At 55.5% G+C, this 17,752-nt stretch overlaps 1 protein-coding gene across 2 annotated transcripts in view; it reads right to left on the bottom strand.

Annotated features, from left to right (window-relative positions):
* The window catches only part of CUEDC1 (CUE domain containing 1), a 75,809-nt gene that overhangs the window by 11,579 nt on the left and 46,478 nt on the right, over positions 1-17,752 (bottom strand). For both annotated transcript variants that reach the window (XM_054709685.1, XM_054709686.1), the window contains exons 2-3: positions 7,613-8,313; positions 2,963-3,090 (exon numbers count right to left, since the gene is read on the bottom strand). In XM_054709685.1, coding sequence (XP_054565660.1) covers positions 2,963-3,090; positions 7,613-8,005 — 521 coding nt within the window. In that variant the 5' untranslated portion in view covers positions 8,006-8,313. The remainder of the gene's footprint in view (positions 1-2,962; positions 3,091-7,612; positions 8,314-17,752) is intronic.

Below are 17,752 nucleotides of genomic sequence, written 5' to 3' on the forward strand. Positions count from 1 at the left end.
TTCAGAAGACAGGGAAGGACAGGCTGCGGGGGGGGGGGGGGGGGGGGCGCGGGGAGGAGAGAGAAGGCTGGGGAGGCTCTCCTGCCCTGAGCCTGCCCTTGGACCCCAACATTAGAACTCCACTCCCAATCAGACCGCCCGGGTTACCCATGGAACAGACCCCAGAAGGATTTCAGAGCCAAACCTTCCAGGCAGGAATTTTGGTAAAGCATGGACATTGAGGCCCAGTTGGGTCAGGCCCTCTTCCCAGGGCACCCAGATCATTCAGGAAAAACCTGGACCCAGGATCCAGGCATTCCAGGCACCCTCCCCTGGGATCCCCCTGCCTGTCTGTGCCCCAGCAGGACAAGCTCCCAAACCCCTCCCCATCTGCAGTCTCACAGGCACCCCAGTGAGGTGCCAGGCCATTCCCCCCCCCCCCAACTTCCTACTCAAATCTGATCTCCACCAGCAGCCAGAAGGAGATCCTAAAGCACTAACCACGTCACAGCACGCCCTTCCCCGCGTAAACACCCCGGCTGCAGGATAGAGCACAGCCGTGACCTGCCTGCCTCTCCAGCCTCACCAGCCATTCCGCACATCCTGCGGTTCCCCAGGTGATCCCCTCACGCCTGCCCTGTCCAGGCCTTGGCACCTGCTGTTTCCTTCGCCCGGAATGCCCTCCTGTCCTTCGCTTCACCAGGTTGCAGCTTGGGCATCAGCTCCTCTGGGCAGCCTTTGCTGTCCCCTGCCCCCAGGTCTATGCCTCCCCCCAGACTCTGACCTCCTTGCAGGGGGCAGGGGGAGGTGTCAGGGCAGTGCTGTGTTCATCGCTGCATCACACACGTGGTTCAGCACCTACCTACTGCAGGTGGCTTGACAGATGCTGGGTGGAGAGACTTGGGCTTAGCAGGGCCCTCCTGGAGCAAAGGGGCACGTGCGTGGAGGGTGGCACTGCCCCTTCTGGACACTGGCCTCTGAGGGAAGCCTCGCCACTGGTCTCAGTGTCCCGTGTTAACGCTCAGAGGCAGCCATGCAGCAGGGGGTGGGAGGAGCAGTGAACCACCGATGGCAGTAGACCTGACCCACGCCTGGCACTCTGCTGAGTGCTCCTCCCACCCCCCCACAACTCTCACGCAATCCTTCCAACAGCTCTGCGGCGGGGATTAGCATTCCCACTTCACAGATGAGGCAAACGAAGCTCAGAGACATTAAGTGGTGAGCCAAGGGCCACAGAGCAAAGGCACCTAAAAGATCAGAAGTTAGGCAGCTGAAGGAAGGGGCGGGGGGTGGGGGGAGAGCATTCCGCTCTCGCTGATTCTACAACTCATGTTCTCCTCTCTGTATCCACCCCCAGCCTAGCAAAGCCTTCATTTCTGGGTCAGAGACTTTTCAAAGTCACAGGGTCTGAACGAGGCCTCCTAAGCTTTGGTCTAGTGCTAAGGTCACCTTGCCCCCAACTGGGACTGCCGCACCCCTGCGTCCAGCCCCACCCCACCCACTGCAGCTGAACCCCCAGCCAGAGCAGGGGAGGGAGGACGTGGCCCGGATACCCACACCTGTCTCTTATGGCCTGTTTCCCCTTCTGGAAAATGGGCAGAACCACTCTGCCTAATAGAAATTAAACCATTTGCAAGAACATCTTGGGATAAAATTTTTTTTAAAGTCAAAGGGAAATCATTTAGCCCCAATCCAGGCTGAAAGTCCTGTCAAGGTCTCACCCCAATCCACCTACTTACTCCCTGCCTCCCACCCCATTACAGCCTCCTAGTCCCGCTTGTGATAAAAGGAGCCCAGCTTTGCTCCTGTCCCTGCCTCAAAACATTGCTCCCCTCTCTCCCCCCCATAATCTGCTCGGCCTCTCTCAGCTCCCTAAGATTCAATCACAGAGAATTTTCTCATTAGGGAGGCAACTGGACACAGCAATTAAGAGCATTGGGTTTGGAGTCAAAATGACCTGGATCCAAATCCCAGCCCTGTAGTCTTGGTGAAGTTATGAAACCTCTCTGGGGCTCAGTCTCTTCATCTGTAAAACGGGGATGACGGCTGTGCCCACCTCAGAAGTTGTTAGAGGATTTGAACGTGATGGCTTGCCGGTGCTTCGTAAATAAATGGTAGCTGTTGTTATTGTCCATACCTGCATGATAACAGAGTTCTCCACGACCACTGTCTGAGGCTCCCAAGATGCCCAGAAGAGAAGATCCACTAGAACAAGTCCCCTGTCCCATCATTGCCGCCACCCCTTACCACCCCAGGCCTGAGTCACTCTAAGGAACAGCAGCTTTAGGATGAAGAGACACCTGGGCTCCAGCAGGCCCCCCCCCCCTAACATGAGGCCCAGAAAAACAAGCACCTCAGCGACCCAGGGGACCCAGTTTCATGTTAAATTCCCAAATCACAGAGTCCCTCACCGGGAAGAAGTCTCCCAGGACCTCGCAGTCTACGCCCCTGCCTCCAGTTACTGAACTATCCTAGAAAAAGAGACCTACTTGCTCCCATTACTTTTGAAATTCCCCACAACATCCCTAGACCAGGGATGGCAAATACATATCATCCCATCAATTACCGGTGACCGTCTGGGAGTACTATGTTGAGGAGGATTCTGAGGTTCTGTCTCAACTGAGCAGGAATGAGCACAGAGATCTATCAGTAGCACAGGCTGGAGGGGGGAAATGTCAGCGCACACATGCCATGTGTTCGTCATTCCCGCTCTGCATCTCCATTGACCATCGGCTCTCAGAAAGCAGAGGCTGAGCCTTGACTCTGTCCCGTACGGCGTTCGGCATAGCACCTAGCCTCGAGTAGGAATTTAGTGAATGTTTGCTCTAGAAAGTTCTTGGTGTCTAGCTCAAACGTGTATTGCTGCAGTCGAAGCCTGTTCTTGCTGAGGGGTCCAGCCAAGATTCCCACTGCGCTTGTACTCAGTCCCAACCCAGGATCCCTTCCCCACTGCCCTGCGCTCTGACAGAAGCTGGATTCTCACCGGGGAGGTGGGGTGGGCGGAGCCGGAAGGTAAGGCCTGTCGAACATGTGCATGTGGTAAGCTGGTGGGGAGTACACCGGCGGGGGCTCTTCATCGGAGCTGTCAGGTTCCAAAGTCCTTTCCAAGATCTGTATCAGAGAGAATAAAGAAAGAAATATTAGCAGCTCTTCCTTGGATTTGAATAACATTTACACATAATCAGGTGTGGGCGAGGATGTGTAGTAAGAGAACTATGTGTTGCTGGTGGATATGTAAATTGTTACAACCGGCACTTTGCAAAAACCAGTCTGGCTTTATGTACTGAAGCTAAACGCATGGCTGCCCCTGACCCTACAATTCCAACACACTCAACAGACAAGAAAGCACATGTCCCCAGAAGAATGTTCCGAGCAGCATTATCCGCCCAAGTACGGTTCAGAAACAAGCAAAGCAAATCCCTGTGAGAGAAGTCAGAGCAGTGTGACCCCCGTGAGGGTGGGGAAGGCCAGAAAGGGGCGCGAGGGGGCTTCCAGGTTCCTTGGATGTTTCTTGACCTGGCTGCTGGTGAAACGTCACTGAGCTGCACACTTAGGCTTCATGGACTCCTCTAGACGTGTGTTATTGTTGATAACTAACTTTAACACCAGCCACACCCTCTCTCAAAGTACTTCCACATGGATTATTTCGCCTTAGCCTCAAACAACTTGGCAAGATAGATATGGATTGCTACCCCATTTTATAGATGAGGAAACTGAGACCCAGGCTGACTAAGTGACATGGCAAAAGCCACTCCCGTGTTTTTAGAACTGAACCTCAACTTGAACATGGTCTCCGCAGCAAAGGTCCCTCCTTCCGTCACAACGCCTGCATTCCCAGGGTGGATTCCCAGGGAGGACAGTGGCAGGGCATGTGCCCAGGATGCCTCTCCCTCTTAGACTCTTGTCTTCATGCAGGAGCCAGAAAGAGGGGCAGGGAGAGGCCAAGGGGTGAGCAAAAGCTGGGGTTCCTGCTCCATGGCCTGACCTGGACCCTTCCTCAAAGGCCCATAGAGGAGTGTAGGGCAGGAGGCAGTTATCAGCCAGGAGAGCCCAGGTCACACAACCCCAACCGGCCTATATCTTAGCCTCCTGCTCCCGTGTCCTCTCCTCCCCAGCTCTGTTCCCATCTCCTCTGAGACCAAAGAATATGGGAAGGGCTCAGGGCCTGTCAGTCAGCCCCAGAGTCCCCAGGCCCCACATCTTAACCTCAAGTGAGTTTGCAGAAGTCACTGCTAAACTGACTCTGGGGGGTGGGATGGAAATGGGGGGACGAGGACAAATATGTAATACCTTAATCAATAAAGAAATAAAAAAATATATAAAAAATAAACTGACTCTGAGCATCGGCCTGTGGACTGAAGGGTCCTGAGTTCGATTCTGGTCAAGGGCACATGCCCGGGTTGCGGGCTCGATCCCCAGTGGGGGGTGGGCAGGAGGCAGCCGATCAATGATTCTCTCTCATCATTGATGTTTCTCTCTCTCTCTCCCTCTCGCTTCCTCTCTGGAATCAATAAAAAATATATAAAAAGAATAGGATAAACTGACTCTGCCCTGCCTCTGCAAGCCTGGGCTGGGCCGGGCTGCAGAGTCTCACAGGAGCACCTGGCAGATGGGCAGGTGGTGAGTGAGCACGCACACATGAGTACACACACACACACACACACACACACACACACACACGCTCTGTGCATACACAGCCAGCCTGACCCAAGGAGACCTCCCGCCCTGGAATGCACTGACGTTCTTTCCTTTGAGGCGGAAAGTATTTAAACAGATGCTTTTGCAGAAAAGGAGAATGTAGCTGCGTTTCAGGCTGCTACTCTGCCTACCCCAAATTTCCACAAGAGGAGAGAGAACACTGTGAGCTCCATTCCTGTTCATGGACGGACCCCCGGTACCTGGCATAGGGCAGCGGCTCAGCACTTATCTGGCACATCCAGAGTCCATGCTGCTGCTGTCCCCCAGCCCACGTTCCCTGCTCCCCAGACCTCGCTGCTCCGAGGGACAGGGTTCCAGGCTGAGCCTCTCCTCCCTCCGTGGCTGGTCTGGTCTGTCCCCACTGAGGCTGGTCTGAGTGAGATAGGGGTGAGGAAGGGAGAGCTCAATGGGAATCGTTCCCAGAGGGAAGCTGCTTGGGGTTTCCCATAACTGGCGTAGCAGTTGGCCCCCCAGATTCAGGGAGATCAGGCATCCACAACTGCACCAGGAGGACCCCTCGTTCTCAGCCTCTCCTGCGCCTCAGTGCGGCCTCCTGGGGCTGCGAGAACCAGACGTTTATCAGAGGCTCCTGGAGCAGAACAAGGAAAGCCAAGGAGGCAGGCAGCGGGCCAGGCACGCTCCGGAAAGGCTGATCCCCCGTCTCCGGGGAGAGTAACCCCAGCCATGTTCCTACCCCATCATCCCCCCTCACCCCCACCGGCCTCCCTCCCCTCAGCCTCACCAGCCACAATGAGATTGTTCTTCTGACTCTAAAGGTGTTGAAGTTTTAGGCTCTGCGGCCGCCTGACTTAATTCAGTGTGGGTGATGGATGCCTGCCAGGTGCTCCAAGGGTCAGGGTCTGGCCATTTATCTGACAGAAGATGTTTCTCTGCGGCAAGGGTACCCCTCTGGCCAGCCCACCATCCATCAGCCCTCAGAGAGGGGGCTTTTTCCAGTCAGCAGTTATTGTCATTCCAGCTGCTGCTCATAAATTTTCCGAAGCACTTTCCGCTGGCTCAGGAACTGCCCGCCGGTGGGCCCCGGCAGAGCTCCAAACGTGGGGGGTTGGGGAAACAGCCCAGGAGGGGTGCTGAGAAGGGGCCCAATCTGGAAAGCAAGATTCTTAGAAAAACAGAAGCACACACAGTGCAGGCCCATGTAGGGGCTGCTGCAGCCGAGCCGTGCAGAGGTTCTCGGGGCTGTGGGTGCCGTGAACAAAGGAGGAAACAGCATCCCACCTGCCAGACCGTCAGAACAAACGAGACTACAGGGTCAGAGTTCACAGAGAACCTTCCTTCCAGCTCACGCTTAAAGGATGTATCTGTAAACACATGCACGCATACACACACACACACACACACACACACTCGCAGTCATACATGCACTCACCCCTCTTTTTCACAAAGAAAATCTCTATTTTCTAATACTCCCTCTACTTGCTAATCCAGGCAGGTCAAAGGAGTGGTCTCCAGGGGGAAAGAGACTAAAGAAAACTAGGTACAGACAGCGGCACCATTCATTCACTCAACAACACTCCCCGAGTGCCTGCTCTGTGCCAGGACTGGCCCGGGAGCGAGAGGAAACACCAGGACGAGGCAGATGTCATTGCCCACAGAGCTTGTCCTCTGCCTGGAGAGAGAGCCCAGGCAGCAGCCATCGAGGGAGGCAGGGCTAGTGGGCTTTGCCCTGCAGGGTGACTCTGATTGATGGATGGCGGCTGCCTGCAGGGCTGTGTTGAGTTGGACTCTGAGGCCATATCTGGGTCTCGGTTTTCTCGCTGTAAATGAGGGCAATAATAACGCCCCCTCACAAAGCGTGTGAAGACGAGAAGAGAGGGGACAGCGAAAGCACGAGGATGGTGCCCGGCGCAGGCTGCGACTCAATGAAGAGCAGGGTTAAGTCCCATCGGCTGGGTCCTTCCGTCTATGGCTGCGTGTCCCACCTGCCCCTGCTGAAAGACGCTGTGTGCCCGTCCTGCACCCAGCACTGCAGGTCTGGTGGCGACTCGGGGACCAAAGGTACAGTGAACTCTTGGATGGGGCCAGGGAGATTGGCCACGCCCAGCAAGTGGGTTGGTGGCATCTCGCCCATCCAAAGTTTGAAGAGTGAGGAGAGAAGGGCTTGGGTATCTGTCGCTCACTACTGCCTCCATCGCGCCTCAGTCAGACGAAGTCTGATGTCGCTCCTCTTCCGTGGCTCCCTATGCTCTAGGGACACAGCCCCACTTTCTCCAAGTAAGGCCTCCTCAACCTCCTGGTCTCCACTCCTTCGAGGATCCTGACAGATGGTCCGGCTGTCAGTTCCCCAGCGACTCATGCTCTATTTCACCTCGGAGCTTTTGTCCAAGCTGCTCCCTCTGCCTGCGCACCTTGGCCCTCATTCTTCACTCTTCTGTGGGGTCTCAGCTTAGCCATCCCCTCCTCCGGGAAACCATACCCTCCCGTCCTGCTTCTGTTTCTCCCATCAGAGCTCTCATCCCTCTGGGCTGCCCTTGCCTGATTCTTGTCCCTGTTTTCCACTGTGCTGTGAACTCTATGGGGGCAGAATCTTAGACCTGATCAAGGTGGATACCCAGAGGTTCAAGAGTAGAATTTCCTGAAAAAATACAGACTAGAGGGCTCCCGCCTTGGATTGACATTCCCTGTGTTGGATGGGGCCCAGGTGTCTGCATTTTTTAAGCTCTTTGATTCTGATGACCCCTGACCCCGGGTCTAGTACCATGCCTGGCATACCACCGAGTAGGTGCTCAGAGCTTGTTGAATGACTGCATGATTTCTGCCCATCAACTAAGGCCTCTGACCGACTTGGGTACCGTTTCCCTAGGAAAAATAAGGCTGCCCGCCAGTTAGAACCCCGGCAGGGGTATCACCCAAGTCTCCTAAGGTTCAAACGGCGCTGGAGCTCCTGGTGCATTACCAGGCCGCGCGCCCCTACCTCCGGGGGAATGCTGTCCTCCGAGTCCGAGCTGTCTTCATAGACGCCGCCGCCACCCCCCTCCAGGTTCATCTGCAGCAGCTGGTCGATGGTGGCGTCCACGGCGCCGCTGTTGGCGCGCAGCACGCACTCGATGATATCGTAATCCATGTTGGGGAACATGGTCTTGAAGTCGTCCATGGCCTGGTTGAACTCCAGGCGGCGCACCTGGCGGGCGGGCCGGCTGTTGTTGAGCTCCTGGGAGGTGGGCGTGGCGCTGCCCCCGGCCCCGCGCGCCCCGGCGGAGCCGCCGCTGCCACCACCACCGCCACCACCACCGCCACCGCCACCGCCACCGCCACCACCGCCGCCACCGCCGCCGCCACTGCTGCTCCGGCGGAACAGGCTGGTCATTTTGCCGAGCCTTTGGGCGAAGGTGCTGCCCGCCGGCGCCAAGCCCTTTTCCCCGGATCCCTGCGCCGTCTCGCGCGCTTGGCGGGCTCGGGAAGCTACTCCCGCGCCGCGCCCGGCCGCTGGGCGACCAGGTGGGGACCGGACGGGCGGGGTCTCCGGGTCAGGAAACTAGGGCACGGAGCCACCGGTGGCCCTCTGGGAGTGGTCTTCGTGGGGCGGCGGCATCCGGGCCTGGGCCCTGGGAGGCTCGACGGCTGGTCATCCACGCCCCCAGAGCATCCTCGGGCCAGCTCCACGGATGGTCCCACCTGAAAAGGAGGAAGGCAGAGTCAAAGACAGAATGCAACAAACTGATGGCCGAGGGGATTAGGAAGACCCCTGCCACGCCCACGGGAGAAGCGCTTCCTTCTGCTTTCTCCAGCTGCAATAATGAAACAGCCACGGCTCTTCACTAACACGGGAGGGCTATCCCAGTTGGCAAGGGCTTACTCTGTACCCGGCACCATCCTGTGTTCTGTGTGGCCACACTCAAGACACCACTGAGGCAGGTGCGAGTATCCCCGTTTTGGAGACGGGAAAGCTGAGGCCTAGACACTGAGAAGGTAGAGGAGCTTCAATGAGAATTCAACAAGGCAATCCTCCGCCCGGTGCCTGGAACACGGTTAGCTCTGTGATTGCTGCGGCCGCTGCCCCAGAAGGCTGAGGAAGAAGCAGGATCAGTCCGTATACTGGCCACACTGCCACCCAGAGTAGCTGGGGCGGGGGATTCGAAGGGATCCTTCCCCACGATTTGGATGTCAACCCCTGGAATTCCCTCTAGAAGGAGATACTGGTCCTCAGAGCGCCAGGGGATGTCTGGCTGGTCTGGACAGCTGGAGACACGACAGGTCAAGAAGCCTCTTCCGTCAACCCAGGTGCAAAGCCTTGAAAAAGTATTGTGTGTGTGTGTGTGTGTGTGTGTGTGTGTGCCGTGACATATTAAAAGGCTGACAACTCTAAGCCAGCCCCACACCCTGCTCTCTAATACAGATGAAGAGATGAGGCCCAAGACTAGGGGGGAGTTGCCCAAGGACACAGAGCCAGTAGTGGCAAAGCCCAGACTTTTCCACCAGAGGGTGGCTCGGCGCAGGAGGAGAGTGTGGCTCAGAAATGGTCCTGGGAAATGCAGGGGGAAAGGAGCTGATGTATAGAAATACCATTTTCACAGGACTCTGCAAGGACTCCCAAGCCAGGCTGCCTATCATTAGCACCCGGTCGGGCTTAAGGCCCCCATCTCTCAGAGGACTGTCCCCCGCCCCCTCTCACTAAACTCAAGTGCAATCTGAGGCCAGGGCTGAGGTGTGGCTATCATGATTGGGAGCAGAGAGAAGGATGGTCCTCAGGGTCACAGTCATCGATCTGTCCTAAGCTGCCTTTGCAACCAGCACGGCTCAAATGAAAAGCAATTTAAAACACATAAAAGAATTAAGGCAGGATTTAGGTTTATGAGCTGTGCCAGGCACTTTCACATTTAATCTTTTTTAAAAAACATATTTTTATTGATTTCAAAGAGGAGAGGGAGAGAGAGAGAGAGAGAGATAGAAGCATCAATGATGAGAGAGAATCATTGATCGGCTGCCTCCTGCATGCCCCACACTGGGGATCGAGCCCACAACCCAGGACATGTGCCCTGACTGGAATTGAACCGTGACCTCCTGGTTCAGAGGTCAACGCTCAATCGCTGAGCCACGCCAGCCTGGCTTCACATTTAATCTTGATTACAATGCCAGAGATAGATGTTACCATCTCTCCTTTTCTTAGCTGTGGAAACCAGTTCAGAGAAGTTAAGTAACAGGGGCAAAGTCACACAGCCAGTACATAGAGGGGCCAACAGTAGGAACCTACTACCTAAGAACCAAAACTGCCAAGTCAGGCTTGCAGGGCTAAGAGCCAAGGAGCCTCAGAAATGCAGCCATGTGTGCCCCAGGCTCAGAGACTGGGCACAGCCTGGCCGACATTCCAGCAGAGGAAATGTGACCCAGACAGCAGTGGGGAAGGGAGGGAAGGAGGGGTGTCTGTTGGCTGTGCCCCAAAGCTGGCTCTGTGACCTTGGGGAAACCACTTCACCTCCCTGAACCCCAGCTTCTGGGCACTGGCAGGGCAACAGACAGCCCTGCCCGCCTTCTGAAGAAGGAAGTGAATCAAACCCGCTGAGCCCGTTAGACGTCTTGAAGGCTGACTCAAAGACTTCCTGAACTCATCGTTGTCAGTGACCTGGGGATTGGAAAGCAGACATCACACACCTGTCCTCCCCCAGGTCCTAGGGAGCCAGGCCTTTCACTTCCCAGTAAAGGAATCCAGGCCTGGCAGGGGGTGGCAAACGGCCAACCTTCACTCCAAGCCTGAGTAGACAGCCAAGGCCTGAGTCACTCCCTCCTGGCCCAGAGAGGTAGGCAAGCTGCCCCAGTGTTGTTCTCTTGACCTTGCCCAACGTCATCCCAGACAGTCTCCTGAAAGGCCAGGGAGGGTCCCCAAAGGGGCATGTGAGAGCCCAGGAGCCAGAGTCCTAGGGTCCCATTCTGACGGGGCCTAATAAGATTATGTCAAAAATAGGAATAATACCCACCTGGCAGGGGTGTTGTGATAGAACTTACAAGGGTGCCTGGAGCATAGTAAGCACCCAATGAGACAGGTTGGCGCGGCCTCAGCCTCAGGCCTGAGCCCTTTTCCTGGACTACACTCACACCCAGAGTGATCTTACCCAGTCCCGTGGCTTTAAATTCCATCCTCATGCTGGATACTGGCCCCTAAATTCTCTCGCCCTGAGGTCTCCTGGAACACACCCTTCAACTCCACACTTGCCCACCCACCTACTGCCTCCATTTGGATGTCCAATAGCAGCTCCAACATAACAGGTCATCCGCCTTTGTGGTTTCTTCCAGCCGCAGCCTGCTGCTCCTCACCTTCTCCATCTCTGTTAATGGCAACTCCATGTGGCTCAGGCCAAACACTTGGGAGTCGTTCTTAAGTGCTCACATTCTCTTATACCCCACACCAACTGCAGCACATTCAGTCTTCCCTGTGTTCAAAATGATTCCAGCATCCACCCCACCCCACCCCCAGCACCTCCACTGCTACCATCCCTGGTCTGTCTCCCTACCTCCCCCATTGCCTCATGTCATTCCTCTGCCTCAAACCCAATGGGTCCTCATGTTCTCAGATGGGCCTTATCGTGGCTCATGGGGGTGCACATGCCTGCATCACCTCTCCAACTTTGCCATCAAACCGTGCACACATGTGCACGCGCATGAGTGCACACACACACACACACACACATAACCTCACTTCTTCCCTTCCCCTCCCTCACTCTGGCCACCAACAAGCCTTGCATCTCCCATCCAGGAGCCTCTGCACTTTCTCTTCTCACCGTCTGCTACGTCCTTCTCACAGATATCTGCTTGGGTGCGTCCCTCCCTTCCCTCTGGCCCCCACTCAAGCATCACCTTGTCAGCGAGGCAATACTACCGACCCCATCTGCCAGTGTTCCCTAACCCTTCACCCCCATGAAACAGATCCCCGGAGAGATGTCCTATTTACTTGTCACTGACCATCTTCCCCACGTGAATGGAAGCCCCGGGAGGGCAAGGCCATTGCTTTATTCACTGCGGCATCCCCAGTGCCTAAAAGATTGCCTGGCCCGTCCGTGGGCATTGGTTTGGTGGACAAGAAGGGAAGGAGAGGCTCAGGAGCACAACAACTGGACCGTCCTCCCTTCCCTTCCTCCTGGGGCTCATGGCTCTGGTGGGTGGAGGCTTTTTCACTTCCAAAGCCCTTTCTCCTGTATGTTCTCCTTTAGTCCTCACAACAAACCATTTACATAGGGGCATGCCTGACTACCCATCCCCCATCACAGACCAAGCTACTGAAGCCAAGGCAGTCCAGTGACATGGCTAAGGTGCCATGAGCCATCGTCGCCTGGCCTGAGGGTGGCAGCCAGGCTGACGTCAGGCTGGTCCCTTTTCTAACCCAGCGTCGGCTCCAGGGGGCAGGAGGTCGACTCCCTTCAAGGTTTGACTTGACATTGCACTGTCCCCCATGAGGACCAGGACTCACCTCTGAAAGGTGGGGGGGGGGTCACAGGGGATGGGGCTGGAAGGCCAGAGGTCCCCATGGACAGCACTTCCCTGCCCAACCCTTTCACTTCTGAAGGTGGGTGGGACTGCCCCAGGCCAGCTCTGTCCCTACACACCCCTGGCCTCCCTCTCTGAAAACCCCCCCAGGGATAGGGACAAGGGACAGATAGGATCTGGTGATCCATCTGTGATTGCTTTGATCACAGCCTGGAGAGGGACTCGCTGTCTCTGGTCCAAGATCTGGGCCCAGCCCAGTGCCACCACGCCAGGCCACTAGGTGGTGTCCCAGGGCTCAGGCCACGGCTGCTCCTAAGAAAGGGCAAACAGAGCGGCTCCTCTCTCAGAACACAAGAATCTGCCCCGCCCCCACCCTTGGACTGACTAAAAGGAAAAGGAACCACCCAGCCACCCCAGGGATCTTAGAATCCGAGATCTGAGAGTTTCAGAATAACGTATTCCCAAGGTGGGAAATTCGAGGTACACATGCCACCAGTTGGTTTCCTGTGTCCCTGGCAGACATCACTAATCCATCCAAGTGTTATTGTCCTCAGAACCGCTTTTTGTTTTTTTAACAGAGCACGCTGGGCAGGCCACTACCAAGTGATTAGAACTGGCAAGCAGGACACAACCTGCTTGCCAGCCCTTTCATTTCCCGGACAAGAAGAGTAGGCCGGGGCTAACTTAGGCCCATCAGGAATCCAGGCTGCAAAAGCCGGCAGGGCCAGCATGAGGTCATATGACCCCTGGGATGCTTGTGTAACCACGGCTAAGTTCTGGGGAAACCTCCGGTGGGTAATGGCAGTGTTAATGGAGAGGCTGCTGGGCCGGGGCAGCTGCATCCTTGTCCAATTGTCACCTCAGAGGGGGTGGGGGTGGGGGTGGGGCGTGGGGACGTCTGCCCAGCTTCTTGGCTTCTGAGCTGGAGAGGCCCCAAAAGGGGGAGAAATGAAGGGAGAGTGGGACAGGAGACAGGGAGGCTCTCAGGGTGTGTGTGTGTGTGTGTGTGTGTGTGTGTGTAAGTGTGTGTGTGTGTGTGTGGTACGCGTGTGAGCTTCCAGCGGGAGGAGCAGGGCGCAGCCCTGACAGAGGCGTCTTGTCCTCCTGCCCCTGCACAGGCTTGTTTTCTTCCCGAGCTATTAATGTCGCTGCAGCTTCAAAAGCCGGGTGACCTTTAAAGGCCGAGCCTCCTGCTCCTGCCCAAGGCTCGGAAATGGCTTAATGGAAACTCAAACGGCCACAGCTGCTGAGGCGGCAACAAAGCCGGCCTCCTTCCCTAGGTGCCTGGAGCTCCTGGGCGGCCACACTGTGCCCACCTCCAGGGTGGGGCGTGGGAGTCGGGAAGGGCAGAGAGGACCCTTGGGCATAGCCGTTGGGGAAAGGAGGCCTGGGTGGACCTGAGAGGAGGAGGAGGAAGAGAGGGAGAGACAGGCTCAGCTCTGCCAGGCCCTGCTGTGTGATCTGGGGTGAGCCATCTACCTCTCTGGGCCATTCCCCATCATTTAGTCTAATCTAAGGGTGGGGCAGAAAAAAAAAGAACCTTCCTCCCCTGAACAAATATTTTAAAATCTGTAGAATTCTTTTTAAAGGGGAGGCAGGAGAGAAGACACTCTCTTAATTTTTTTCTCTCTCTTACCCCAACTTCTGTGGCCAAGTCTGTAGCCATGGGGGGGCTGTCGGGCAAGGACTAGGGCACGAGGTGTCAAATGAAGGTACCAAGGTCCTTCCCCGCGGCCTCAGTCCTCAGGACACCTTCATTCATGTCTGCTCCTGAGGCCCAACTATGCGGCGTGGCTGCCAGAAGGGGCACAATCAAGCAGCCAAGCCTGCCTTCCATTTCAAGAGATGCGAGACGAAGCTCCTCGGGCACGAGTACATGGCACTTGTCTGGCTCACCTTGGTAGCTAATGGCAAGAATAGTAATAATGATAACATAGCACCAATGCCTGCTTCCTGACGTGCCAACCGCCAGTCCAAGTGTGTTATGCGTGTTAACTCTTTGCATCCTCTCTACCACCCCATGAGGTATGCAGTACCACTGCTATTTCCACTTTACAGATAGAAACAGGAGGCACAGAGTCAAGTCACTTGTGTAAGGTCACACAGCTAAATGGCCAAGCTGACATTTGAGCCGAGAAAGTCGGATTCCAGAGTCTTAATCCATGGGCTTGCCCACCCGTCCGTATTCCCTGGAGCTGAGCCCAGAGCTGGGCTCACAGCAACAACTCAGCCACGGTGAACCGAGTCCTCGCGGGGCATAGAGGCTGGGGGCACGAGGTGGAGTGTGCAGGCAAAGCCTCCCCAGGAAGGAAAGAACCCTGGCAGTTTCCTTACAAAAACCTTTTTCCCACCAAAGTTACCAAGTTGCCCTGGCAACCAATTATTTTCCACCTCTACCTGAGATGGTTGGGACTCTTGTCATAACAATCCCTCTCTCCACCAACAAACATCAGCCCCTCAGCCAAGACGCTCAACCCAGGCGCCTGGGAGGAGAGCAAACCTCACTGCCCCACCTGGGAGCCCGAGGTCTGAGCATGCCTGAATGTGCGCGTGGGACTCAGTGCAATGGCCCAAACTGGGAGAAGGGAGCCACTGGCAGCTCAGGTGCGTGGCGGTGAAGCTGGGCCGGTGCCAGGCGTGAGCTCACGCTGGCCCAGGCCCAGCCCCTGGGAAAGAGGAGCCAGCTGCCCCTCCCCGGGCCTCTCCTTCAGGCAGTTAGGGCGAGGGCCCCTCCACAGGTGGGCCTGCGTGGTCTGGGGCTGAGCCCCAAAGTCTGGGCAGACACAGGGGGAGTCTCTGGGCCCCTGGGACAGGGGGTCAGTCAACACCACCACATTTAGTATTTAATTTCGTATCTGAGCATGCTCAGGGAATCCAGGCCAAAGAACCAAGATTAGGATTGGGGTGCTCAGGGTGATTGATCAGTGGAGGGTCCTGGGACCGGAAGTCCCAACTCCTGCCCCTTTCCTCCCACACTAACACACACTTCTTTGCTCCCACCCACTGATCCTAATTCCACTTCTATGGAATTCACATAACATATCCAGTCAAATACCATACAATGGTAAGCAAATATGAGGTGTCTCTACATGTCCCTAAGACTTATTTTTAAAAAAATATATTTTATTGATTTTTACAGAGAGGAAGGAAGAGGATAGAGAGTTAGAAACATCAATGAGAGAGAAACATGGATCAGCTGCCTCCTGCACACCCTCCTACTGGGGATGTGCCCAAAACCTAGGTACATGCCCTTGACCGGAACTGAACCTGGGACCCTTCAATCCACAGGCTGAGGCTCTATCCACTGAGCCAAACTGGTTAGGGCTCCCTAAGACTTACTGATCAGGGGAACGATGCAAAGCATGAAACCCGAGTATAGTCACTACAGGGATACCTCGGGATACTGCGGGTTCGTTCCAGACCACTGTAGTCAAGTGTTGCAGTTAAGCAAGTCATAATTTTTTTTGCTGGTGGAGGGTCTTGCTTTTAATCTGTAAACAATGCAACATCTGTGACGTGCAATAGAGTGAAGCACAATAAAACAAGATACGCGTGTGTACTGCAGTGCACTGTGGTACATATATGCCTGGATGTATGGAGACAGGGAGAGAGAGCACTCTGAAGAGTCAGAAGAAACGGATCGTACAGTTTCCTTGTGTGTCTTTTAAATTGTGCTTCACGTTCATTTATTCATTTAAAAATAAAGCAAGTAAATTACCTATAAAGAATATAAAAGGGACAGCCTTGCCAATGGTTTTTACGTTTTTAGCATATGTGTACTATCTACAATGGACATGAATTACTTTTTAATAATAATTACAGCAAATATCTATGAGCACTTACCATGTGCCCTATGCTTTCCAAGCACTTGGCACATGTAATCTCATCAAAGCCCCACAATAAAGTAATTCTTATACCCACTTTACAGAAAAGGAAACCAAGGCTCAGAGAGTTTAAATAACTCGTGTAGGGTCACATAGTCAGCACAGAGCCAAAATCTGAATCCCAACAGTCTGCCCCATAGTCTATGCTCTTCTTAACCTCCCCCTAATACTGTTTCTCTAATTTAAAAACAACAACAAACAAACACAACTTAATGATGATAGAAAAAAAATCTTTCAAAAAAAGTGAACCATACAGCCTCCAGGGCTTTAAAACTTTTTTTAATCCTTAGAATCCCAAACCAACACTTCCTGGTGGCCTTAGAACAAGGCCAAGTGGGCAAGCTGATGGCCGGGCCACAGCCCCAGATGGAGGGCCCACAGGGGCAGAGCAGGGCCGGGTCTGGCCAGGGAGCGCCTCGTGGAGGAGCTGGTTTTACTGGGGCTGAGTCGGGGGTAAGAGGCCACAGAGCACAGCAGTTAAGGTGGGGCCAAGGTCAGCTTTCACCCTTACCCCCAGTCCATGGGGGAGAGTGAGCGGACGGCCAGGAGTGAGTTTCCTCCTCTCTAGAACGGAATCCCTACACCTCCCCGGCGGGCTCCTGCGGGGAATTCATGTGATGGGCACACATCTGGTAGGTTCCACACCTGGATGCAAGCCCTAGGCACCTGGTTCTCAGGGGCTAAGTGTAGAGGAGTCAGGCCTGGGATTATGATCTTCCCTCTGGACCTGAAGGGGGAGCAGCACAAAGGCCCTCCCTCAGGGGCCTCCAGGACCTCAGGCTGGGGGCTCTGGGGCTCCTGAGGGGAGCAGGGAGCTGGACCCCACCCCACCCCCACGCCTGCCTGACTCTGCCCCTAGAGAAACTTCCTAGGGAAAGAGAAGTGAGTGGAACAGGCCTTGCCCAGGCCTCCCACTCCTGCTGGGCTGGAGGGTGGGGGATGTCCTAGGCGAGAGGCCCCCTGGACCCGGCACAGGAGCCTGGCCACAGGCAGAGTGGCCTTCTCAGGAGTGCTGCCTGTGGCAGCTGAGGAATGCAAGCCCAGCCTGGGAGCAGAGGGGTGGCTGGCCCTGAGCTTCAAAAGTGCAGGTGGCAGCTGTGGCGGGGAGGGCCGTGGCCCCCCTCGGGTGGACATCATCAGAAATTCCACCCCAGGGAGAAGGGCCCAGCCCAGACAGCCGATGAGATTGTTTGGAGCCACTTACCAGGCCAGCTTCTCCCTCCAACCACAGGCTGCTCCCTCCTCCTCGCCTCCGCCCCTTCTCCGCCTGTGTAGCAGCAAAGGTCCCTTTCACAGCGGCACCGGAGGTGCCCAGAGGCCAGCTGCCAGGCCTCCTCTCCCCGCTGGAGCCCTCCCTCGTCCCCAGGGCCTCGCCTCTACATACCTACGTGCCCACACATGCCCTCTGCAGAGGCCATGGTTAGGAAGAAACCTCATGTTCTCACTTCCTCTGGTGCCTGTTGCCAAAGGTCAGAGAACTCAGCTGGGATCTGAACCCTGATCTCGAGACTCCTGGGCCAGTGCTCTCTCCCTGCGTTGGCACACACACTAGCACACTCCAAGCCAGCTCATGTGTCTGTGTGTGCCCCGGAGTACCAGCTCACTCAAACACATTCACACACTCCCAGGGCCACATGCTCCTCTCAGGCCCGCAGCCACCGGACACAGACACCTGCTTTAGATTTTTCCCGAACTCTCCCATCCAGCCCACCTCTCCCAGCACCCAACTCGGAAGCTGTGTTTTTAAAATTACA

Source organism: Eptesicus fuscus, chromosome 20, assembly GCF_027574615.1.
Source record: "Eptesicus fuscus isolate TK198812 chromosome 20, DD_ASM_mEF_20220401, whole genome shotgun sequence".
In the NCBI taxonomy this organism is placed as follows: Eukaryota; Metazoa; Chordata; class Mammalia; order Chiroptera; family Vespertilionidae; genus Eptesicus; species Eptesicus fuscus.